Source organism: Eufriesea mexicana, unplaced genomic scaffold (genome assembly GCF_001483705.2).
Source record: "Eufriesea mexicana isolate 0111107269 unplaced genomic scaffold, ASM148370v2 scaffold130, whole genome shotgun sequence".
Taxonomy (NCBI): Eukaryota; Metazoa; Arthropoda; class Insecta; order Hymenoptera; family Apidae; genus Eufriesea; species Eufriesea mexicana.
Genome location: NW_016908311.1, coordinates 129628 through 155810, shown reverse-complemented (window position 1 = coordinate 155810; position 26183 = coordinate 129628). Strand labels below are relative to the sequence as shown.

The 26183-nt window shown below is 38.8% G+C and overlaps 3 protein-coding genes and 2 non-coding genes across 5 annotated transcripts in view; 3 read left to right on the top strand and 2 right to left on the bottom strand.

Annotated features, from left to right (window-relative positions):
* S6KL (ribosomal protein S6 kinase like) overlaps window positions 1-19141 on the bottom strand; it is a 94161-nt gene extending 75020 nt beyond the window's left edge. The window contains exons 1-7 of the mRNA XM_017910694.1: window positions 19083-19141; window positions 18858-18952; window positions 18523-18790; window positions 18360-18444; window positions 18184-18291; window positions 17950-18108; window positions 17783-17871 (exon numbers count right to left, since the gene is read on the bottom strand). Coding sequence (XP_017766183.1) covers window positions 17783-17871; window positions 17950-18108; window positions 18184-18291; window positions 18360-18444; window positions 18523-18790; window positions 18858-18952; window positions 19083-19139 — 861 coding nt within the window. The 5' untranslated portion in view covers window positions 19140-19141. The remainder of the gene's footprint in view (window positions 1-17782; window positions 17872-17949; window positions 18109-18183; window positions 18292-18359; window positions 18445-18522; window positions 18791-18857; window positions 18953-19082) is intronic.
* On the top strand, window positions 8632-14848 carry bnb (bangles and beads). Its single transcript, XM_017910721.1, has 3 exons — window positions 8632-8985; window positions 12769-13325; window positions 13424-14848. Exons 2-3 carry the CDS (start codon window positions 12777-12779, stop codon window positions 14255-14257), a joined length of 1383 nt encoding a protein of 460 aa, XP_017766210.1. The 5' UTR covers window positions 8632-8985; window positions 12769-12776; the 3' UTR covers window positions 14258-14848.
* TRNAN-GUU (transfer RNA asparagine (anticodon GUU)) lies at window positions 16919-16992 on the top strand. Its single transcript has one exon. It is a non-coding gene; the product is annotated as a tRNA-Asn (tRNA).
* Window positions 17407-17478, bottom strand: TRNAW-CCA (transfer RNA tryptophan (anticodon CCA)). Its single transcript has one exon. It is a non-coding gene; the product is annotated as a tRNA-Trp (tRNA).
* Window positions 19142-20342: 1201 nt separating the features above from the next.
* Window positions 20343-21070, top strand: LOC108555160 (cytochrome c oxidase subunit 6A1, mitochondrial). Its single transcript, XM_017910698.1, has 3 exons — window positions 20343-20486; window positions 20684-20847; window positions 20920-21070. The coding sequence occupies exons 1-3, from the start codon at window positions 20375-20377 to the stop codon at window positions 20998-21000; spliced, it is 357 nt and encodes a 118-aa protein (XP_017766187.1). The 5' UTR covers window positions 20343-20374; the 3' UTR covers window positions 21001-21070.
* The last annotated feature ends 5113 nt before the right edge of the window (window positions 21071-26183 follow it).

Here is a 26183-nt window from a genome sequence, read left to right as displayed (position 1 = left end):
GCAGATAAAGACCAGAAATTCTATGAGCGCGGGATCATGAAGTTACCAGAAAGATGGCAAAAGGTCATCGAATAGAATGGAAGATATTCGAACGATTAAAATTTTATTTACCGTATAGAAAAAATTGAGTTTTATTTCACGCTAGAAAACCGAAAGTACTTTCTTGCCAACCCAATATAATTGACAGTCGAATGACAGGTAGTGTCTATTTATTTCCTATCACAGTTCTCATAATTCGTAATTCAGAAGGCTCGTGTGCGTAATGCATAATGTAAAATAAATAGATAGTTGTACGGTGAGAAAGGTGTAATATATGGAGTTTTTTATGCCAGGAGTGTAAAATGGTAATTGAGGTTTTATGCGTTTTAAATTGAACGATATAACTATAATTCGGAGTTAGATAGGAATAAGCGACTCCTATTTATTTTGCATTACGCGTTGCATCCTATAATTCGATAAAAAAATATGGAAACGAAGATGAAAAGAGACGATGGGATGTAAAAGAGAGATATCGAAGTGCGTTACGTTGTTGAAGAGTTCACAATGAGCGTCTGAAAGTTTCGAGTGATTACAGTGAGCATAATTACCCAGTAATTGCCTATTATCCGATAGCTGTCTGCTTCTCTTGGACTCGCTGGATAAACAGAAAGCTTTACCACGGACGGATTAACTTATGCAACGAATTATAGATAGTTACCGCTACTAAGCCGTTACTCGCTGAATTCCGTAATAAGGTCGACTTCTTTTCGACACAGTATAAATAATCGTTTTAATCCCGATATTCTAGCGAATCGCTGGGTCCGAATTAAATTTTGGATTCTATGGCCGAATCGTTTTCGAGGATCTCTGAAAAAATCGAGAAGAGGAAACGATCCATCGCGTCTTGTGAATATTCAGCATGTGTCCAATGATAGCCGATCATATCTCGCTCGACGTGTCACGGCTAAAATGATAACTACCTCGAGATAAATCATTCGCTGTTATTGCACACGGCCTTTTAAAATATTCAATTTCTTGTTATTAAGGAAGGTTTGTAAAGTGTAGAATAAACTAAGATTGTGCCATACGATTTTTATACCTGCTCATACTACTATATACTGATCTCAATTGAGATATTTTCTTAACTAACTTCCATATTTTACGTTCAACCAGGTGCGCTATCGTTTCAAGTACGAGACAAAATGAACCTTCTACTTTTCTTTTCTAATATTAATTGAATCCTAAATTCGGTCAAACGCGATCAAAAATTCGATATCACTCTGCAAAAGCTTAACTACTGTATTATGATATTAAAATCAAAAAATTGTCAGGGAAAAAGACATACAAAAGACTCTTCTTCGTCCAAAAAAGGTCCAAACGTTCCACTATTATTGACAATTTATCTATATATCAATTACAAATACTTTCCTTTAATTTTCTTCTACTATTAAATAAAAACACGGTCAAACACGATCAAACATCTGATATCACTCTGCCAAAGCTTAACTACTGTATCAAAACCAAAAAGTTGACAGGACAAAAGACACACAAAAGACTCCTCTTGATCCCAAAAAGGTCCAAACATTCCACCATGATTGACAATTTATCTATATATGGATTACAAATACTTTCCCTTAATTTTCATCTAAAATTAAATAGAAACACGATCAAAATTCCGATATCACTCTGCCAAAGCTTAACTACTTTATTATGATATTAAAATCAAAAAGTTGTCAGGAAAAAAGATAAAGAAAGGACTTCTCTTCGTCTCAAAAAGGTCCAAATATTCCACTATCATTGACAATTTATCTCTATATAAAATTCCAAATACTTCCCTTCAATTTTCATCTCGCATTAAATAAAAACACGATCAAACACGCGCATTCCTTTGCCACCTGAAGAGCTGCCACCTGATGGTGAACCACCATCTGAACTCTGGCTAAAAGATTGAAGAAAGAAAAACGAAAGAGAAAATAAGCCGAACATTCCACGTGTTTTTTACCCATTTCGTACCCCCTCGTCACGAGTACATCTCGTCGATCAACCTCGTCGAAACACGGTTGTGCAATTTCCAAAATTCAACCCATCACGCGACAAAGCTCCACCTTCCTTTCCCAACAACCCGACAATTCCGCAAATCGCCCAAAGACCCAATTACCCCTCATTACCCTGTCAAAACCCAGCAGCCCCATCGTCGTGCCAAAGAAGGTACGGACGAAAAGAATCGACAGGGGAGAAAAGGACGAGCGGGACTACAGGGAAAAAAGGGAGGGGGTAAAAAAAAGAATGGAACCCGCCAGATTTGCATTGTGCACGTTATCCAGCAGTCCCTACCCGAAATCCACTAGCCATCCATCAGGCGTGCCACGCGCAGCGTCGGCCGAGCAAAAATCCGGCGAGCATTCGGTATCGACGACCTCACATCAGCCGACGACCTTCGCCCTGAAGAGAACCGGTCCCAGGAGCGTCGAGATGCGTCGCGTCGCCGTCGTTTCGGGAACATTGTTCGCGTGGACCAGGATCCGATGGATTCGCGAGGGAAAATCGCGAGATCCTCGCGGCCTCGTTCGTCTTTCGCACGCATCTCGCACGCATCCACAGAGGTTTACATAATGCGGTAACCACGCGTGTGCTGGAGAGAGAGACGAGAGAACAGGAAACAAGCTCGATGAATCACGATCCGATCGAACGTTACGAAAACGATTTACGCTGATGCTAAGCCGACGGCGATTGGTACCGATCGCTGTTCCGATGAATATTCTATGGGACGGGTACTCTATGGGGAGGATGCTGCAGCAGAGGATCTCGATAGGAGGTTGTTTTCGTTGCCGATTTACGAGCCCACGCTCGTCGAGTCGATGTTCTGTTTCCCTCGATTTTTCCCCTTTATTTTCGACTGCAAAATCGAAGGTGGAATTCGTACGTCCAGTGGATTATTTTGGATGGAATTAATGGAATTTTTCTCGCTTCGTGGTTCACACCTTTGACTGTCACGCACTTTTCGTATGGGCCACGATAAAATTTCCATTATCCTTAAGACACGATAATGAATTATCAAAAAATATGGCAAAACAAAAATACTGCAATTATTAATGTCTTCTGTTCAATGTTTTCTATGTATTTACGTTGTTCGTGTATTTAAAAATTGGTTAGAATGAAAGAAACATAAATTTCAAAAATTAGTATTGTCCTACACTGGTGACCACCATGACTGCCATGCACTTTTTGTATGGGCCACGATACAATTTCTATCATCCTTAAGACACGATAATGAATTATCAAAAAATATGGCAAAACAAAAATAGTGCAATTATTAATATCTTCTATTCAATGTTTTCTTTGTATTTACATTGTTCAAGTATTTAAAAATTGGTTAAAATGGAACAGATATAAATTTGAAAAATTACTATCATCCTACACTGGTGATCGCCATGGCAGTCAACGAGTTAATTTAAGAAAAATCTTGGAAAAATTCTAGGACAGTTCTTCGATATCCTGTTATTTAAAATGAATCAATTTTTGGCTGGTTCTCTAGAGATTTAGAAATTAAAAATGATTAGGAATTATGATATCCAATTATACAAAAGTAATTGCGACGACGAAGAAGCAAAGAAAATATAAGTTGTAAATAAAATAACTATACTATATTATATTATATATGCGTTCTATGAACGACATGATTGATGAATGAGACAGACGAGATATACTTAATGTAAATCCGAGTCCATTTCCTGGTATTACAAGCTGAAATAAATAAATCTAATTTAATATCCGATTATGCGAGGCGTATAGAGAGATTTGGATGGAAGGGGATTAACGAAAATTTATCGAGTCACGAGTGGTTTCGATTTATGCGTTAAATATTTCGATATTTTTGGCTATCTTTCCTCGATGGGAAAAATTCGAAATTCACGAATCGCCATTCGAGACACTGGGAAGATAAACCGAGGAAAAAGTTCTCTCCGAGCTGGTATTTTTCGCGAAGGTTATACTATAAATCATTTTCCGCTCGCAATCAGTTTACCAGCTTGTGCAACGAAATGGTTCTTGGCGAACAGCGGCTTAAAAATATCGACAAATTATTCCGAGAAGCCAGACAATGAGTATTCTAATAGAAAAAAATGTTCGTAACATTTCACGAATTCCCATGGCGATACGTCTCTGTAATGACTCATTAGATATTATCGTGGAAAATCTCTCTCGCGCGCGAGCTATCTTAAATTCTAGACACCTCGACTTAATCTCCCCTGTCGATCCTAACAGTACACTAAAATTACGAAACGAGTTTACTCTTGCGAAAATCACCACCATGGTCGAGTAAAACGAAACCACCGATCGAACCTATTCATTTTTGATCTATGGTTACACTGGATGTGATTTCTTATGGATATATTGAAATAAAATAGAAATACTACGCAGGTTTCATTCTTCCTTGTATCGTGGTTGGTGTCTCATTAAAATTCATTGATCACGCGATCGATTGTGTGAACAACTGTACAAACGCAATTTCTCTGTGTAGTGAACCTATAAAAATATGTGTCTTGCGCAACCATCGCCTATTATATTTGCTCAATAACCAATTCGCTTTTAATAATTCTTAAGCCAACCCGATTTGTAATAATTCGTAATTTTTATACTTAATACAACGCAACTCGTAACAATTCGTAACGATTTACAATAATTTTCAATGATTCCTGATTCAACTCGATTCGCGATAATTTGTAATAATTTTTAATAATTCCTAACCTAAACCAATTCGTAATAATTCTGAATTATTCGTAATCCAACCCTATTTGTAATAATTTATAATTTTGATACTTCGTAATATACGCAAATCGTAACGATTCGTAACCTTTTTATAGTAATTTTTAATAGTTCCTATTCCAAACCAATCCCTGATAATTTGCAATTCTTAATAATTTTTAATACAATCCAATTCGTAATAATTCATAATTTCAATACCTCGTAACCCAATGCAACTTGTAACAATTCGTAACCTTTTTATAATAATTTTTAATAGTTCCTATTCCAAACCAATCCCTGATAATTTGCAATTCTTAATCATTTTTAATACAATCCAATTCGTAATAATTCATAATTTTAATACCTCGTAACCCAATGCAACTTGTAACAATTCGTAACCTTTTTATAATAATTTTTAATAATTCCTAATTCAAACCAATTCGCGGTAATTTGAAATTCTGAATAATTCTTAATACAACCCAACTCGTAACAATTCGTAACCTTTTTACAATAATTTTTAATAATTCCTGATCCAAAGCAATTCGTGATAACTTTCAATTCTGAATAATTTGCAATCCAACCCAATTCGCAATAATTATAATTTTGATACCTCGTAATCCAACGCAACTGGTAACAATTCGTAACCTTTCTTAATAATAATTTAATTTAGTAAATAATTAATAATCTTCAATAATTTCTAATCTAAATAAATTCGCGGAAATTTATAATTTTTAATAATTCGTAACTCGAGCCCAATTGGTAACGATTCATAATATTTCTTAACTGCTCAAAACTCAATCCAATAATCCTAGTAATCGTCGAATTTATTCATCGAAACGTGAATTCATCGAAAATCGCGTTCACTGCAATCACAGTCTTATTTTCCAATCTAAAACCAATATTCCCACGCGAGATTGACACAAGATTGACCAGACTTGACGCCTGTGTCTCCTCGACGAAGAGCGACGAACCCTTTTAAACGTCTTCGGGACCATTCACGAACCTGACGCCAACTTGGCCAAATTAGAATTAGTTAAGGTCTGTTACAAATTCAGCTCGTACTTCCGTCGTCCACCGACGAGCCTCACGAAACTCGCGTCTTTCGGCCACTTGGATATGTCGGACACGTGCGAGACGATTCGTTTGCACTCATTGAGATGAGCATCCTCGCTGGTGAATAAGAGAAAAACACGCGAAATCCGTGTATACTGGGAAATTTCGTGGGTTCGAGAGACGAAACGTGCTCTCCTTAGCCTGCCACACGTTCAGTCAACGATGATTCTGTCGTCTAAGGATAATAAGAACGGGGACTTTATGTAACGAGCGAAAGAATGCTGAAAGGCTCGCGTGCATAACGAGGAGTACAAAGGTTCCCATTTTTACGATGCACCAGAAGGGACATTTTTCACCACGATGTCATCCTTTATCCTGTCTTCGCGATGAACGTCGATGAGAGTTCTCAGACCTGACTCTTTATCCCAACGTTCGCTGATGAATACCGTATCAGAACTAGCAAACCTGTTTAGATGTCTGCTTCCAGGCTCAAATGTAACTTTTATTGTACACTTAACTGAAAAGATAGTTTCGAAAGAATCAATATTGACCTTTCTTCGCGTAGAAACTGTAATTATATGCATATATCTTGCTTTTCGTCCTATGAATTTAATTATCATTGTTTACGTATACGACATGTTAGATACGGATTGCAAATCGATAGTAGTAGTCGTTAATTGGTTTGGAGCGCAGATTTGAAGGTCGAAAGTTAAAAAATTGGAGTTTTTAATGGAAGATAAATTTTTATTCCATTTAAAAAAAAAAATATCGAAGCAGGAAGAATATTATTAGATACGTTCTATGTAAGGAAAAAGCTACGTTTATTCTGAAAATATATCAATCGATGTTATATGAATTAATATGTCGTTCTCGATATAACGAGTGACTTATGTGTCATAAGCATCCTATTAGTAAGTAACGAGTCAGAAGAATGTATCGAGCAGAAATATCACATCGGTGTTACATAATTATTCAGAGCGTGTCACAAACTGAGCATAAATGATCTTCGATCTATAAAATTTAAGACCTTCATAGCTCATGCTACTCGATGATAGAAATAACAGATGTTTCACGGAATGGAAGCACGCAATGAACCTAATTTACTCGCTCGTAACGAATAATAATTACGATAATAAGAAGCCAGTAACAAAAATTTATCCATAAATGATAAATCACGATGCTACTTTCTTAACACCCTGTATATCGCAATAGTCGACAGTCAATAGCCAAATATTATGCCTAGCTTGGAAGAATTTATCGGTAAAATATAAAATTTGAGAATATTTGAAATTTTAAAACATAAAATCACGCATTCATGACGAAACACGCGCAACGAGGCGCAAAGGATGGTCATTCTACGAGCCTAATCAACGTGTCCTAATATTTCCATCGCCTCTCTCATCGCGGTCAAACATCAAGGTCTTTTTCACGTTTATCAAGAGCTCGCACCGCGCTACCGCTACACTTCCGGTCGATACTGAATCATGCTGAACGAACTGTCCGCACAATGGAAAAATGAACTCGCTGAACGCGCAGGTGCGTCACGATACACCGTGTCGAGTGTCAACAGGTGAAATTCGAATCGCTGATATCAAACGTTTCCATAAACGCGTCGACAGAGATCGATCACTTTCCAGACGGATTAGGAGGAAGACGAAGATTAATCCTCGCTGTTCGTACGAAAATCCAGGACTAAATCGTTAAACGGGACTAAAATGAACGATAAATAAATTGACAACGAACTGCAGAGAAAATTCTAATTTTTCGTCTCGATATAAAATTGCCAAAGTACCAAAATTCTATCCGCTGCCAAGTTTGTCGATATACTTTGCAACGTGGTCTCTGCGTAAAAATTGCAAAGTACGGGATCGACTCGGATTCTAAGAGAAGTGGGATACTTATAGAAATTCTTTCATCGCGGGTTGAGAAATTTGTAAAATCTCTCGAGCAAGCTGAGCGACCCGAAAACATCGTGGACCTCGCGACGAAACGTGGCCCGATAGGTAGAACGGAACGTTCACTCCGCGAACGTATCTCACAAAAGACGAGTTAACACGTTTCGCCCACTCGCCGGCTCCAGGCAACAGCACACGCACCCAGCCCGACTGGAGGATGTTCCTCGAACCTTCCTCTCCGATTAACCGATCACCGTCAGCCAAACCAGTCGAACATCCTCGCCAACCTTCCGAAACTTCTGACCCCTAACCTCATCGACCGATCGGTCCTCGTATCATCGTCCATCGAAGCTCTACCCAGCGATCCCGACTGTGGTCCACGTGGAACGTATCCTAGCAGCGAGACCGACTTATCCCAAGCTGACTTATCCAAGGGTCTGCCTGTCGGCTAGATAGACCCTAGAGCCGCCGGAGCCATGGACGAACGCGGTGCACAGGTTCCATCTCGGTACATGTCACAGCGGGTCCCGAGCACTCGCCACCTATCCGATTCGATACTTGAAAATCTCTCGCGAGAATCGCAGCCCCCGGTTCGTTTTGCTCCTGCTCGTAGACGGCGTGGGTCGTCGTAGAGAGGAACACGGCCGGCACACACGTCCCGGTGATCGCGGTCCAAGGGAGGAAGAAGGAAAACGCGAACGCAGGGAATCACTGCTGATGGAGCGAAGAGAGAGACGGTTGCGAAGGTCGGAGAGGGGGGAAGGGCGACGGGGAGGTGTGCAGAGGTGGTGGAAAGAAGAACGACGGAAGAGAGAAGAGAAGAGAAGAGTAAAAGAGGGGCCCCTGAACGATGCCGGGTGAAGAGGGTCGGGGCCCCCTATACGATCCTGGCCGTGGTGCGGCTGGTGGGTAAATGGGTATATAAGCGGGGCCCCGACGATTCCATCTCGACACACGACCCAACCTTCATCCCGATATCACCGACGGTTCCCTCGAGCGAACGAGCGTAATCGCACGCGCGCGAAAAAAAAAGAGAGAGAGGAGGGTAACTACACACGGGTATCTCTTCCGACTCTCTTTTGTCCTCTGCCTAGTTCAGCCCGGAGTTTTCTCGCTCCGCGCCAATCGTGCAACTGAGAGCACACACGGTACACAGTTTTCTTCTCATAAACCGGTCTCACCGTTGAGCGACAGTTTAATCGGTGAGAGTAATCCCCTGGCCGGAGAAGGATCATCTAGGAAGAGTCTGACGGACACATCGCGAGTCGACGACCAGCCGCCGCTGAGACCAGTTCCACGGAGGAGAGAAAAAGACGTGAGTAGAATATTTTACCGACATTCGTGTCTTTGTACACGCACACGTTCGCGTATCGATATTTCCTCCACTCGCTTCCGGTCACTCTAGTCTCGAACAGCTTTTCATCGGGATCGATCCTCGGCCTCGAATTTTCACGGGGTTATGGTCGCGGACGTCGTCGCGCGTGTCGTTTCGATTCGAAGATTGAAAAATCGTAGAAATTTCATTGGGACGGATTCGATTGAGATATGCATGGAGAATCTGTTCGGGAGAGTCTCCTGTTCGGATTCGGGGAAAAGAATCGGGATGTGAACGATCGCGGGAAACACAGGTGGAGGCCATGCCGATCGCGAAATGGCTGTCTTCGTAGCCGCGGCGGTGATTAAAGCGAGGAAAACGCTAAATGGAATAATCGTCGGAACATACAATTTGCGTAGATTTCTCAACGAATGACCGCGGCGTTTGCGTAATTTCTGTCCTCCTCTCGCAACCTCTCGTACCCTTTTTCCGTCCTCTCCGCCCCCCCCTCCCCCCCCCCCCCCCCCCCCCCTCTATACCCGCCAAGACTTCCCCGCCGGCTAATTAACTCGTCGCTAATCTCCTTAATCTGCGAGTCAGCGAGGCTGCGACACACGAGGCGCGAACAAGCCAACCGAGGATCCTCTAATTTGCCAGGGATCTTCTCTTGGAACCAGCTCTCGCCTTCTTCTCACGAGCCTCCGCGATTCAACCGAGCACTCGAAGGCGTGGACATTTTTCCTTTCAAAGATCCTTCGAATATCGATATCTTTCTCGCAAACGGTCGAGAAATAGAAAACCGAATTAACTTTTCGAATTTTCTTCGAAATTTTACTCCCCGAGGTAAAATCCTTCGGGATAACCGTAGAGGCTGAGAAATCGTGAAGAATCGGGGGGTCTGGCGTGATCTAAGAGTCTCGAGTCTAATCCGATACAGATGGTTTTTCGGCAAATTCGAAGAAAGATTGGGAAGTATTCGTCGAGGAAGGAATTGGAACGGAACCGAATTTAAAATCGTAGTTGAAAAGGCAACTGTGAAACGGCGGCGGAACTCGTCTTTCATAGCCGATTAGAGCAACAACCGGCATTCTTCTGCGCGATCGCGTTAACTGCGACGCATTCTCCGTCCAGTTGAGATTCAATGTGCGCAGATTAGATCGACAATCGCGAAAAGGATAGAGTCGATAATAAATGCCGCGTTGCGTAGAATAGAGTGGACCAGAGAAAGAGAGAGAAGGGCAGAAAGCATTGAAGCGGTGAACCACTTCAATGGACCGCGTCTTCTTTTGTAAGCGTGGTACCATTATTACATCTCTGATGATCTTGATAAGGTAATGGGTGTCCATCATCTTTCACAGGCATTTCCTCTCGTCGTGTTTGCATCCCTCGCGGGATCGTGACTTTAATCTCCTTGCGGCTCTGCGTATCCTCCGTTTCCCTTGCCCCCTCCCGCCTGCCCCCCGCCGCCCCCTGCGGCACACACGCTCTCCAACGCATAATCGAACCGTCTCGATCGTTGGAAACGTCGGACGGGTCGTTGAAAACGCACACGCGAACGTTACCTCCACGTTCGTGACTCGCAAAGTAATTTGCAATTAACTTTATTGCGGCCCATTACGTCCGCTTGCAACACGATCAGGCCTGGACGATTGTTATTAATGTCGATTATGCGACTCCGCTAATGTATACTTGTCCCTTAATTTCGCTTCTCGTCTTCTTCGCCACTCGCTTGAACGTTCACCTTCGCGGTGCTCTCGCAGCGAGTAGATGCTCAGGTGTCGCGTTCAATAACCTAGAGCTCCAGATAGACGGAGAGACCTCTGGAGCGCGAATTCGATACGCAACGAGAACGGTTTTCAGACAAAGTTTCAACGATGCCAATCGCTCGTAACTTGGTTACGAGCTAGCATGAACGTAACAGCAACGGGAACGGTTCACCTACAGCCCGGTGGCCAATTGGCGAACGCGAAGTTGGCGCGGTAGGCCATGGTAAAAACTGGACCGTTCAGCCGCCTCTTTCCTCGCTCGATCACGCCGTCGCCCAGTTTTTCCCTCTTTAATCCCCTCGTTCCTCGCGCTTTTCCCTCTCCGGCTTTGCGCGTTCACCTTCTCCACGGACATTCCACGTTGCTTGCGTTCTCCAGAAGGCGTGCCGTTTCAGATAACGCGCTGTCACTCCTTCCTTCGCTAGCCAGCCGCTCTCATCTCCTCTCGCGCGATTCTCGTCGTTCCACGAACGCGGGATAGAAAATGGCCAGGCCATTGTTCGGCAGGCTGCGGCAGATTTTCGAGATACGGAACGTTCGCGAACCGAGAGCGCGATTCTGGCTGTACGCAACGGGAACAGCTTCCTCTCCGTATAAATTACCCGCTTGATTGGCCGCAAGCTCGAGCCTCCGAACGGAAGGTCGCTCGAGGCTGGCGTGAAATCGAAAGAATGCCATCGTGCTCGACTTTTATCCCCGTGCCACCGCTCGCCAACCAGTTCGAGCCGCGTTTGCAATTTCGTCAGCGTTTTGCGTTTCGCTCGATCGCTAATGCTCGCGGGATAAATCGCGTCCACGCGACACCGTCGCGATTGTCTCTGGTTTCACGTCTGTGAAACCATTGCCGAGTATTCGCAGCTAGGAGCCCAGGCATAGGCCTCGTAACGAGCATACGATACCGATGTGCGCAACGGAATCGATTTACAAGACGATGAACTTCGTAATAACAGTCGACGTTATAATTAGACTCGGAACGGGTCCGATTATGGCGATACGGGTACACGCGTCGGTGTTACCTACACCGTTCGCGATACAACGGACAGTACGTTCTGTTTTCCATGGAATATCTTGATCGTCGCAACCACTCGATTTCCAGCGCGCCATGTCCTCTCTCCATCCGTTTCCACCTGTTGCGGAAGTTCCACCCATGTTTCGCTTTCCGTTCCCGGTGCACGCAACGTCCTTTCCGCCATGTTTCATTCCACGCCGCGGGTAAATTTCGCAACAGCTTTCGAGCAACCCAATTTCGATTTCACATCTGGCACTGCAAAAATCCTCCATATTCTCGTGCCATTTTCGTCCGATGAATACGCGAAATTTCGAAAATTCGAGAGGAATTTCGGAGATTTGCGAGCACGCCACACCTGTTGTACGTGGATGTTGAAGGAAGAAAAGAGAGAAGCGTGGATGGAAGAAAGAGGCGCGATCGAGCGGAGAAGTCGCGCGAACGCGCGCGTAACGAACGCGAGGGGCACGCATCCTGTCATTAGTTCCATAACGCTCGCCTTGTTCAATGCATTCGGTTCAATGTCACCTCCGTCCCTCTCCTTCCTGCCGGCTCCTCTAGCAGCCCCTTGTCCATCCTTTCATTCTCTCTCTCTCTCTCTCTCTCTCTCTCTCTCTTTTATCTCTCTCTGTGTCACATTCTGACGCGCAGCCTGCTTTTCGTCTCGCGCGTCTATCGGCGGTCCATTCATGCGGCCGCGTTCTCCATTCATGCCAAGTACGAAAGAGGAGCTCGTGTACTCACGTCCGCTCCCCTAACTGGAAGATTGCGAGAAACGTCCCTCGTTTCCTCTCTCGGCGCTCCTCCGCTGGAATCCGCTCGCGTAACGTCATTCCTCTGCCACTTTCTGTCTCGTGACGAATTTCAATCGTGGTCAACTCGCTTCCGATCTTATCCGCGATATCGGCCTTCTCTTTCTTCGACATTCCATATTCCGATAGTGGTTCACCTTTCCAGCCGGCGAGTGATTTATCAGCGGAGTAATTTACGAGCCTGTACTGGCTGTTACAGATATCAAGATGACGAAGTTACTCGTAATAGCGATGCTGTGCCTGGTGGGCCTGAAGGCAGTGCTCGCAATGCCCGTGGCCGAGAACCAGGAGCCGCTGCAGGTAGTACCACTGTCGAGTCCGAACAAACCCGAGGTCCCATCGGCCCCAGAGGAAGCACCCGCACCGACTCTAGGGGCGGCAGAGCGTGGGCCAGCCGAGGCGAAATCGGTCGAGGCTGAGAAACCCAGCGTGAGGAGCGAGCCCGCGGCGGAGAACCCTCAGACACCGGCAAAGGCCGAGGAGAAGAAAGAGGAAGCTCAGCCAGCGAATCCCGAAGAGAAGAAGGAAGAAGCTTCCTCCCCGGAGAAGAAGCTCGAGCAACAGCAACCGCAACAACAGCAACCGGCGGAGTCTCAGCAGCCTGCGCAAGAGCCGAAACAGGAACCGGCTCCGGCGGCGAAGAAAGAGGAAGAAAGCCTGAAACTGGCGGCTTCCGAATCCCACGAGACGGTGCAAGCTGCTCCACAGGAGCAGAAACAGGAGGCAGCCGAGGTCCCAGCAGAGCAGCCCGTTGCCGTAAGTTTATTCGAGGAACGCGATATTCCATTTCCACGTTAGCCTATCGTCGTTTGCGTTTCGTAATTTCTCACTGTCAATCCCGGTTTACCTTGCAGAAGGTCGCAGTCGTAGAGGGCAAGAGCTCCGAGCAGAGCGACTCCACGGAGAAGAGCTCAGAGGCTTCGGAGGAGGAGTCCAAGGACGAGAAGAAAACGGACGAAGCTGAACGGAGCGTGAGGAAGGACGAGTCCGAGTCCTCGTCCTCCGACAGCTTGGACGAAAGTATGTTCAAGAGATTGTCGAAACGACACGAGGAAAGAATGGCGAAAGTGCGCGAAGAGAGACTGGCGAAACGACAGGAAGAAAGACTAGCAAACTGGCCAGACCGTGTGACCCGTGACGCGGAGGAAGCCGCTCCAGCAGCCAAGAAAGCCGAACAGCCAGCAGAGAAACCAGCCGTCCCAGCCGAGGCTGAGAAGAGCCAACAGGAGCAGCCGAAAGCAGCGGAAGAGGAGAAGCCGGCGCTGAAGAGCGAGAAGATCCAACTGGCCGCTGAGGAACCCGCCGCCAGCTCCGAGGAGTCCTCCAAGAGCGAGGAGAAGCTCGAAACCACCGCCCAACCCGAGAAGGAAGCCAAGAGCGCCGAGGTAGCCGCCACCGCTGCTTCCAGCAACGCTCAACAAGAGACATCGGAACAAGCGGCCAAGGCCGCCGAATCTAGCCAGGCCAAACGCGAAACCGCGGAAGCTCAGCAGCCACAGGCAAAGTCCGAGCAGGTCGAGGCTAAGAAGGAGGAGCCACAGAAGCAGCAGGAGCCCGCGAACGAAGCGAAGAAACGCTTGGACGAGGAGTACAGCGAGGAATTCAAGCTCGGCGAGGAGATGGAGCCGAAACCAGCCGAGGAGTTGAAACCGGAAATTTTGCCGAAGCCGCAAGAGCTGATCGTGTAATTGAACGATCTTAATTAACGGTCGCAGCGGGAGGCGGGAAGACGAACGAAGAACGACAGCCCCGAAACATCAGCGAACATCCAGCGGTGCGGATACTGGCTCGCCACTCGTCCAGTCGACCATTGCGTTCATCACCATCGACCGGATCAAAATGAGAAAAAACGTTTAAAAAGAGGGAAAAACAGCAGAGAAAAAAAATATGGAGAAGAAAAGATGAACAAGTATGCGCGAGTTGTTCGGCCCGGATAGAGGAAAGCGAGCGGGAGAGCGTGTACGTCAGAGGAAGTATGAACGGAAGCGGGAGAGAGAGAACGAGACGGAGTGAGAGTGTATGTCGGTGTGAATGGGAGAGAGAGATTGCGCGATCAATTCTGTGGCAGGGTCCAAAACTTCCCCCGGCGCGCTACGATTCCGAGAGAAATTCATCGACTCGGGGCAGGATGACCACGTGGCAACCTGGCTGTGAGGGATAGACTTAGAAGAACACGTCGGCAACAAGATCCTGAGAATACGAGGTATAACAGCGACGATAACGACGGCGAACACGACGATGATGCTAGCGACGAAGATTGACGATCGTAAAGAAGAAGAAGTAGAAGAAGAAGAAGAAGAAGAAGAAGAAGAAGAAGAAGAAGAAGACGACGAAGATGACGACGACGACGAAGACGATCGATGAAGGTTTGATCGAAGAACATAAACGGGAAACACCTATCAGGGAACACGTGGCCACCCTTCTGGATCTGACTTGGCACACGCCAGGGATCATCCTCTTCTTCGTCCTGGCGGACACCGCGATCTGTCCGCGAGGACGAAATCGGCCCCTGATATTTTAGTATCCTCATCCCAAATCCCCCCAAGTCTCTTTCTCTTTATTTTTTTTTTTTCTCTCAAAAAACCACACACGAACCACAACCACAACCTCATCCCAATAAAACTAGTGTGTAGCTCGACTCTGTCTTTTATTTTTTTCACTTCTCCCCCCCCCCCCCCCCCGCCCCCACATCTGCGTCCGCGTTCCCCATGACGATACGCGAATTCGACATCGATCGTGCCCTTTTCCTCTCCCATCTCGTTTAAATAGGAACAAGATCAAGAACGAGCTGACATTCGCGAGAATATTCGTTCCCATTCATTCCCTATCCCATAGCTCGCTCGTCCATCATACGCGAGTTAGGCAACGTTGAGAAACGCACCACTCGATACGCGTAACTTCCTTCCTCGAGCACACGAGACGCGCTTACACGGATAATTACCACGATTGGTTGTCGAGCGTAGAAATATTTTCGTTCCCTCGGTACATCGCGTCGACGATCCTAGGCTTCGACGTAATCCACGCTCGTTACCACACGCTAACGAATGACTCGGGTAATCGCGCCTACCGAAACGCAAACTTTCACGTTCCATTCATACCTGTCGAATCTCCGTTAACGAGAAGCCTACACGGCGGAATGGAGGTCTCGAACGAAATCGTAAACGCAGACTCAAGCGGATTTTCGTCGTGATCCGCTTGCGAGAAATGACCAGGTGTTCGTTATCGTTAGGTGTTCGTAGATAATGCTTTCGCAGAAGAATAGAATTCGCGTGATTGCCCCTGTGATGGCCAGCGAACGATCTCGTGACTGTGCCAGGCACGACGACATTTCTCCGTGACGAGGTGCATCGATTCATCAAAAGGCCGTATGAAAAGTTAGCATGCCCGACAGCACGCTTTGTAAACAGTGAGGATACGCGAGGTGAGTGGACCCGGCGAAAATGTCAAGGCACGAGCGATTTTGCAACGAGTCGGAGAGATACGCTTGCTGGCTTTCTTCGATTCCAGTTGCATGCTTTTACGCAAGAACGAAAAGCGGCTCGAGACACGGTTCACGGGGAAAATAATCGTATCTTTGTCTGGAACGAACGTCGAGATCTAGCCTAGATCGTCTAGATGTTCCATTGATACAGCGAGATAGGTGCACGCTTGAAATATTCGACGGGGTAACGAATAGAAAGGTACCAACATATGCTCAATGTTAGATGTACGTAGGTAAATATGTTTAGGTTTCCATAGGTCTCCATATGGCAGTGTTGTACGATGAATCGTAGATGATACTTCATCCGTAATTGTAATTATAGACAATATTGTTTCACGAATCACTGTGATTTTCGTATTATCCGAGTTACGATGAACGGAAATTGATAACCTACTGTGTAATAAATTATGAATTTCGAACGTGGCGTATTGTTTTCAAATGGATTTTTTAATAACTGTTGCTGGTGGCAGTACAAAGTCCTGTAATAGAAAGGTTGCACGGAAACTGTAGTGGAAAAAATCTCTGCTCGGTAATATAGCTTATAGATGTTCCTAAATAAATAATTATGGCTTTCCATCTTGAAGGAGTGAGAAAAAAATGATTAACAACGAGAATAAATACAATGCGATATTTAAAAAAGAGTAAATACAGGTAAAGAGAAATTTGGTTTCTAAGATTCACGATATGTGAACAAATAGAACATACAAAAAATTGAAAACAATTTTCTTTGTAGAGAATGCTACTGAACATGCAGACAAAAATAATGTTAAAAATAATGAAAATTGTAGAATAAAAACATGCAACGAAATAAATGTTAAAGGCGTAGAAAATGAGTAGAAAACAGCTGAAAAGTACTACACAGTCAACTGCCTCCGTGGCGCAATCGGCTAGCGCGTTCGGCTGTTAACCGAAAGGTTGGTGGTTCGAGCCCACCCGGGGGCGGATTAATTTTTCCTTTTTTTTCCTCATATAAAAACTTGATATTTTTTTATTACTATCACTAAAAATAATCTACTATTCGTAAACGCGATTCATAATATTCGTATTAAAATAACGAGACTGTAATTATATTATTTTATAATTCATTAAAGTATTATTATTGGCTATAATATTGTATATTTACTGAGATTTTCATATGTATAAAATATAAAAAATAAAACCCATTCGTGATTAAACTTTTATGTTAATTTACACAAAAATTAAGAATATTGCTCATCTACAATACATATAGAGAAATTTACCAAGTAAAATAGTAAAACTCGTTGAAAATAATTTTTACTTCATTGATAATAAATCTATAAAACTTATTTCATTTGATACATTAAATATCGGAAAAAATTATAAAAATAAAGATTTTGACCCCGACGTGATTTGAACACGCAACCTTCTGATCTGGAGTCAGACGCGCTACCGTTGCGCCACGGAGTCCCACGACTGGCTGTTTTGTTAAACTAGTTATAAGCGTAGGTACTAATGTTTCATGAATGTATTTATATATATATTTTTTTTTAAATATATATATAACATATATTAACAACTATTTTTTTGTTTCTTAATAAATTTAAATTTATAATTATATTTAAAGATATGTTTTTTCCTATTATACTTTATAACTTTTTCTCTCTCTTTCTTCCTTTCTTTTTTTTCCATTTAAATGAATATGATTCCAATTATTACTTATTATAAAATCTAAACTTAACCTAATATGAAAATATATATACATCTGTCATACCGCATTTGTTAGCATTAGACAAGCTAATACTCCCAGTGACCACCAATCAACTTCTTGTCCATAATATTGTCTATTGAATATTTCTGGTGCTATAAAGATATATACAAAATGAGAAAATATGGATAATTAATATGATTCTTATATTCTATACATATTTCAATACTTACCCATATATTCTGGTGTTCCACAAAGTGTATGTGTCCTTTCTGTATGGTTTAACCACTTTGCAAGACCAAAGTCAATAATTACAGCATGACCTTCCTCGTCCAATAAAACATTTGTGGCTTTTATATCTCTATGTACTATACCAGCGTTATGCAAAAAGTCTTTAACAAAATAACAAAAAAAATTAGAAGTCCTACTTCACTTCCAATTATCAACTCAAAGTAAGGTGTATTTACCAATAGCTAAAGCAACTTCTGCTACATATATTCTAACTATATTTTCAGGCAAAGAGCCACATTGCTCGACTAATGAAAATAACTCTCCACCACTTATATAGCTAGTTACTGAAATCAATGAATACTGAAAAATTAACTATTAATAACAAGTAATAATGTAATAACAATAGACTTACAAATGTACAATGTTTTTCTTCCTTGCCACCTGTGAGAGCAATCCAGTATAAATGGATGATGACCAACCAATTTTTGTATGGATACCTAACATTGAATATACATTTAAATTCAATTGCTGTACAAAACAAGCTGATATTCCTTTAATTTTTGAAACATACGTACTTCTTGTTTAGCTTGCATTATACCATTTTCTGCAACCACTTTAGCTTTACTAACTACTTTTAAAGCAAAAAGTTTTCCATTATCTTGTTTTTGAATTTTATATACTGTTCCATAAGCTCCTTTGGCTATTACGCTTAAAAATGTATAAGCATTTTGTAAAGGTACTTGTCTTATTTGAAATTCTGGAAGAAACATAGCCTGAGAACGTGATACAGGCCACAATGTTTTTGATGTACCTAAAGGATCGTACAATGTGCCTTCGCTCCAACTATAATATGAAATATTTATTACATCTAAACTATCCCATATACAAGAGTTACAAAATCTAAACCCACCTCCTGCAAGAGGCACGAGACCATGATTTAGTTTCCTTCTGCGAAGATTGTGTTGATCCAATGCAAGTTCCACCAATTATATCGCTAAGACTGTACTGTAAAAAAAATATTATAATAGTGTTCATTAATTTTTCGCAATTTAAATATAATAACACATACGTAACTTGTCTTATTAATAAAAGTATTTAAATTATATAGGTTATAATAATTTTAAATGATATATACCTGACTAGTATATTTCTGATTATTGTGATAACTATTTTTTGTGGTAGAATTACCCATTCGAGCTGAAAAATATTAGATTATACTTAACATCTTGCTATTTTTATTAAGAAAGCATAATAAATTATCATTTCTTTCACGTTCATTTATTTATATTAAATGCGTTATAAAACGCATCATATATCTTTTAATATTGGAGAAGTTTGAAATTTAGTTACATTAACATAGCATAAAATTTATATTTACATAGAAAAATAATTTATTATAAAAACAAATTATTGCATTGAAATACATATGTAACACATATGTATACGTATAATCTTGTATGTAGAAAATGAAAACGTACTTATAGCTAAAGGACGAAAAGCTATCTATCAACATTTTAATAAAACATTGTTATACAATAATACTTCATTTGCTTATTTATCACATTAAACTATTAAAACAAATATCAATATTTTTTTAAGTTTCATATAGATTTTATTGAATTGTTTTCAAATAGTAAAAAAGATCTTAACTACAACTAATAATAAGTATATACGTAACTATATTCAATTTATAGTTTTATAGAATAATATTTGTATGAGTAAAACATACCGTAATAATAAATTGATTTTTCTATTTAAATTGAAAACAAAAGCATTCAATAATAATACATATGTATGTATAATTTAAATTATCAGAATTAAAATAACGGATAAGCTACCCCGTGACTCATCATTATACAGATGACATACAAGGATAAATCTATTTTCTTTTAATATTTTTCCTACATAAAGCTAGTATACAAATGTAAATAATCTATCTTCACTGATTGGAAAACAACTTAAAACTTGTATACATTAAATTATAAAATTCAATTTATAGAGTGAAAACATTTGCACCTCGAAACTCTATAATAGGATGAAAACAACTGATATTTTATTTTATTGTAAAGAGTAAATGCAAAAGAGTAAACTTTCGTACAATTCTCATCGAAATTTATTATTATTTATCAATTTAGCTAATGCATAATTTTTCTATTTATTCATTTATTTTAATCGTTCAAACAATATATTTATTAACTGTAATAAATTTGAAAAAAAATGAATTGTAACATTAAAATATTTTCTTAATTTTTATAATACTACTTGATAGTTGATCGACTTATCAACTACGAATAACATTGATTTTGTTCGTGGAGAAACATTAAGCGACATCTTTAGAGAAACAAAATAATTACGTATGACAATTTCAACGTTTGGAGTGTAGTGAACAAAGAAAATCAGTAGTGCCGAAGCTGCAGTGATCACAAAATGGCGAAAGTGTTGAAGTTAGGCCAATTTGGTCATACTTTTACTAGAGGAATTATGCATGGAAAGGAGTATATTAAAACAGTGGAACAACTTACACATGTTCCTAATCCAAGTAAATTATGAAAAATTTGATTTAGAAACTTTTACTTAAATAAAAGATTAATTAATGTGAAAAGCTTATAGATACTTGCGATATTTATTTAATGCTTTGTTTCATTCTCTTTAAAGTATCTTTTAAAATTGAAGATTATTCTCTATTTTATAAATTAGAAATATATGTTACATAAGACTTATTCTGTGTGATTGCAGAAACTGAAAAACTCATGAGCATAATAAGCCATTATGTGATGTTGCCACTATTTATACTTCATGGAATTTACTGTTATAAAAAACACCTGGAACATGAGGAACATGTAAGACGTGAGGGACTGCCAAAATTCATTCATTATCCATATTTAAAAATTATGAATAAGGTGAGACTAACAAGACATTTTTAAATTAAAGTAAATTTGTTACATAATTTGATTTTCATATTTCTTATATAGCCTTTTCCTTGGGGAGATGGTAAACATTCACTCTTTCACTCAAAAACAAATTATGTGGTTGGCATCGGGTATGAAGAATGAACTGTTTAACAAAATTAATAGTTTATATGTACATATTCAATTTATTATATTACTGTGGCAATAAAATAAAAAGCCACATGTAGCCACAAAATAAAAATAATTTAAGTATTATGCCATAAATCAAGTTTATTTTTTTATATTTAAATACAGTAGATGTTTTTTTATCTTCTTAATTTTATACAAAAATAATTTATATCATTTAGGAAAAAAAAGGAACAATATTAACCTCATACTGAAACAAAATTTAAATTAATATTCAATACTGCTTAACATAACAGAGTCATACTGGGAGTAATTTTTATGGTAAAAAATAACAAACAATTTGTAAGCCTCAGTTACAAATACTCCTTTCTGCGAGTATACAATCTTTGTAATGCTCTGTCCAATGTAATTCAGAACATACTTTAGAACAATATTTAGCTTCCAAACAAATTGAACATACTACAGTACTAGGTTTGCCACAAAATAAACATACTTTAATTTCAGCTTCTTCAATGTTCTCTTCTGTAGTATTTGCATCAGTTTCTTCCATATTTTCAAATGCTTCTAGTGATATACTTCTAACATCTTCAATATGAGATGTAATTTTTTCTAATGAAGAGTTTAATTTTGCATTATTGAAATGCTCAATATTATTTTGATTGGATGAAGATGTTATCACATAGCTGGTATTTTCTGAAGACAATAAATGGTTGGTAATATGAGGTTCTTGCTTCTTAGATTCTTCATATTCTTTAGATTCTTCGTATTCTTTAGATTCTTCGTATTCTTTAGATTCTTCGTATTCTTTAGATTCTTCGTATTCTTTAGATTCTTCGTATTCTTTAGATTCTTCGTACTCTTTAGATTCTTCGTACTCTTTAGATTTTTCGTACTCTTTAGATTCTTCGTACTCTTTAGATTCTTCATACTCTTTAGATTCTTCATACTCTTTAGATTCTTCATATTCTTTAGATTTTTCATATTCTTTAGATTCTTTAGATTCTTCATATTCTTTAGATTCTTCGTACTCTTTAGATTCTTCGTACTCTTTAGATTCTTCATATTTTTTATATTCTTCATATTCTTTAGATTTTTCATATTCTTTAGATTCTTTAGATTCTTCATATTCTTTAGATTCTTCATTCATTGATTCACTTTCATCACTAACATCAGTGTTAACAACAATTACTTGATCATTTTTAGAAGAAACTTCTACAGTAACTAAATGTGGATTTAACTGTTGTGATATATCTTTGTTAGATACTTTTGTATCTGATATTGGTACTAATTTTTCAAGTATTTGAGAAACATTTTCAGTTATATTCCCTGTCCCATTTAAAATCTGTTCTTTGGTATTTGAAGTGTATATATCTTTAGAGTAGTTTGATTCTTTTCTTATTTTAACTTTTTGATTGACATCAATAATGTTCGTTGTTTGACAGATATGTGAATTTGGTTTAACTAGAAAATTGTCCTTTGATAATGGAACTACTGTCTTCTCAACTAGTCTTTCTAGATTTGAAAGTTCCTTATTTTGTAGATTATTAATTGTCTCATGTTCTTTGTCACATTGATTTTCTGTTATTGTATTCTTTAAATTTTTTTCACAAATTATAGAATTTTTATTAATATTCATTGTCTTACATTGTTCTTGATTAGCTTTAGATACTTCAAGCTGACAACATGTTCCTTCATTTTCTTTTACTATAATTTGTAGAGTTTTTGGAACATCAATTTTAATATTTGTAAGTATATTTGTCTCAAATGTATTTACTTGAAATTTATCTGCCAAATGATCACTCAAAGTTTTTTCTACTAGATGTTTTAAAAGTGTTTGAAGATGAAGTAATAATGATCTTTGTGAATAAACTTTTTGCCACTGTCCTGATGTAAACTGCTGTTGTAACCATGCCGTGCAGCTAAAGTAGAAATCCAGTTGTTTTAATAATATTAGTTTTTGAATATGAGAAATATATTTTAGAACATCAAATAGTTTTGTTGTTGAATCTAATGAAATTTGTGTAACTCTTTTTTTCTTTGCAAGAGGCATTAATTGTTTGGTTTTAAATGGGTAAATATTTTGTAACTGCTGAGATGATACTTGTTCAGGCATAGATTTTTGTGGAACTTCCATTGGCGTCTTACGTGCAACTATTTTCTTATGTTTCTGTTGTGTATTCGTTGGCATAGAATGTGACGTATTCAATGCAAACATCATTTGTGCTGGTTGTGATATGTTATAATTTGCTGATACATGTTGGGGAATTGTTTGCAACTGATTCCCTTGAGACATATTATAAAGAGACTGCCGATGTATTGTATTCTGATGGTGTTGAGCTACATTGTGTAAATTTATATGTGTTGAGTTCAAATTTTTCTGTATGGGATAGTTTGCTACATTTACATTGTAAAATACATTTGTTTGTGGTACAAAAACGCTCTGCGGCACATACTGTTGATTCATAAACGACGCATTTGGTGCAGAGATATATCGTCCTTCAAGTTCATTAATATCAGTAGGCGGAAATGAGGAGTGTCGTATAGGACAATCTTGTATAGCACATACATTTGTTACAGGTTTAGTAACATATGTATTTGAAATAACATCTTGAGTAGGATTTCTGTACATACGCATTTTGTAATTAGGTTCTTGTGTGTTGTGATTATTAATTGTAGTGGAATTCATAGACATATTGTTTTGAACAAAATTGTTCTGTGATTGTAAAACCATATTTTCTTGTACATGCTGTTGAAGTTGTTTAGAAGTAACATTTATAGATGATTGATTCTGGTTCGTAGGAATAGAAAGGAGATGTTGCAACCTAGACTGTACAGATGTAACACATATATTCTGTGATGCTTGTGGATTGCAATACATATTTTGATTTGATGTTATTTGACTCGAAACAATTGTAGGTATTTTAGTTTGATGCTCATTAAAATTATTTACTGCAATTTTATGTTTATTTGAGGTGTGTATATAAAACGACTCGACTATTGGTGTATAACGAAACAACTCTATTAAAGATAATGATGGAATTACTAACAATTCTTTGTTAAGTATACCTATAACTCCTTCAGTTAAATCAACATAATCTTCAGTATTCAATATTTCTCTTAATTTTTCAAATTCCATAAATAATAACTTATCGTAATTTAAATTAGTAACTGAAGATACACGTATACTTTGAATTAAGTTACGTATCTTTACGAAAGTGACATATATAGATTCAGAAAATTTTGGATCTATATTACTTTTCTTCTTATTTTCAGAAACCGTTGTTTTGGCAGTAGGTATAGATACAGGTACAGTAATTGAAGATACTGTTATTGGTACTGTTTGAGTTACTGTTGTAACAGTAGTAGTATTCTTTAAATGTACTTCTGATACTGTTACAGCATTTGTGTATGAAAATTGAGAAACAGACATAATATTGTTTACAGGTGTAGGGCACCACCTGGAACCTAGTTCTGCACTAGATAAAACTCTTAATTTACTTTGAGATATATTATTAGATCGATTGTCTTCTCGTTCTGACATATTTAATTCAAGTTCTTTTATTAGTAATTCATTTGCATTATTTGAGACATTGGATTTATTAGTTGTAATAGTAACTTTGTAATTTTCATTTTTATCAATAGGTAATTGTATATTATTCGAATCTATATTATTTTTATCAGCGCAGGTTGATATTTCTTTAACACTTTGATTATAGTCAGTTTGTATTTTTGACAATTTTTTCAAATTTGAGTTTTCATCAACATCTTTATTTATAACTTCTTTGGTAGTTTCTTGAATACTAAGAACGTTTCCTTTTGATGTGATTTTACAAATTTCAGTAAAACCCATGTGAAGAAGTTCATTAAAATCTTCTGTATCTAAATTATTTTGTTGACATTCTGAAAGATCTTCATTTGTAACTGCTGCATGATAATTTGAGTTACAAATTTCTGGTACTACAGATGATAATATTATACTATTATCTGTTTGTATGCTTGTTACAGAACTACTTACTTCTGACTGTTTAAGAATTTGCAAAATATCTGTATCATTTGATGCATTTTTATTTTGTTCAATATTGTTTTTATCAGAAATACTGATTATTTCCTCTTCTTTTTTTATAACATTCTGTACATATGTGTCATTCTGTAATTCATTGTTTTCAATTTTTATAATATTTTCTACATCTTTAACTTGATTAAGATTAATAGTTTGAATATTTTCATCATTTGTAACTTCCTTCAAGTTACAAATTGTATTAGTATTTGTAATGGTCCTTTCAAATATACCTTCATTGGATTCTTCATTTGTTATCGAGTTAAATATAGTTTCTTGAACATCTTTCAAAATATCTGTTCCAGTTATATTTTTTTCAGCAGTACACATTCCAGAATTACAAGAATTAACAGAATCTTTTTTTCTTCTTCTTTTAAATGTTTTCTGCAATATTTCTTGTTCTTGTTCATCTTCGCTAACACTTTTACAATCTCCAAAGAATGTTCGAAATTTATTTTCTATATTTGTTCTCCTTTGCTTGTTGATTTCTTTCTGGTCATTAATACATGCACGAATCTTTCCTCTTTGCTTAAAATTTGAAGTTTCTTGATCGTGCACTTTCCTTTTATGCTGATTTCCTTTAATCTTTGTTATTTCAGTATCAGTTAATACAGTTTCACTGTTTGTATGTTTGGAATGTTTATTTTTTTCCAATAAAGAATGTATTTTATTATCTGTAGTCTTCCTATAATTATGTAATTTTTTATCAACATGTAATTTTACACAATCTGTGTCTACATTTTTATAAATTTCTGAGCTTACATAACTATTTACTTTTTTACTGCAACAATTTTTTTTAGTTTCATTAGATATATTTATTTCTGCTCCTATTTCATCAAATACTAAATCAGGAATTTTCTGCATTATTCGTATACTTTTATCTTCAATATGGTTAACATGCTTTTCATCTCTACTAGACATTGTATGAGATGTTCGTTTACTGAACGATTTTTTATGTACATTCCTCTTTGAATATATAATTTCGTCAACCTGCTCTAAAACTTTGTCAAAGGGATGCAGTTTCGCTAGTGAATTCTGTAGATGACATTCTTTATCTGGTGCGAATGGTTTTCGAATATTGTTTATCGATACATCTTCTAATGCTTTCATCTCATTCATTTCCTTTCTGTGTTCGCTCTCTTCT

Coding starts and splice junctions, on each gene's coding strand:
- bnb (XM_017910721.1), top strand. CDS start 12,777: ATGACGAAGTTACTCGTAATAGCGATGCTGTGCCTGGTGGGCCTGAAG. Junction 13,326..13,423: donor CAGCAGAGCAGCCCGTTGCC/GTAAGTTTATTC, acceptor TTTACCTTGCAG/AAGGTCGCAGTCGTAGAGGG.
- LOC108555160 (XM_017910698.1), top strand. CDS start 20,375: ATGGCGAAAGTGTTGAAGTTAGGCCAATTTGGTCATACTTTTACTAGA. Junction 20,487..20,683: donor TACACATGTTCCTAATCCAA/GTAAATTATGAA, acceptor GTGTGATTGCAG/AAACTGAAAAACTCATGAGC. Junction 20,848..20,919: donor ATTTAAAAATTATGAATAAG/GTGAGACTAACA, acceptor TTTCTTATATAG/CCTTTTCCTTGGGGAGATGG.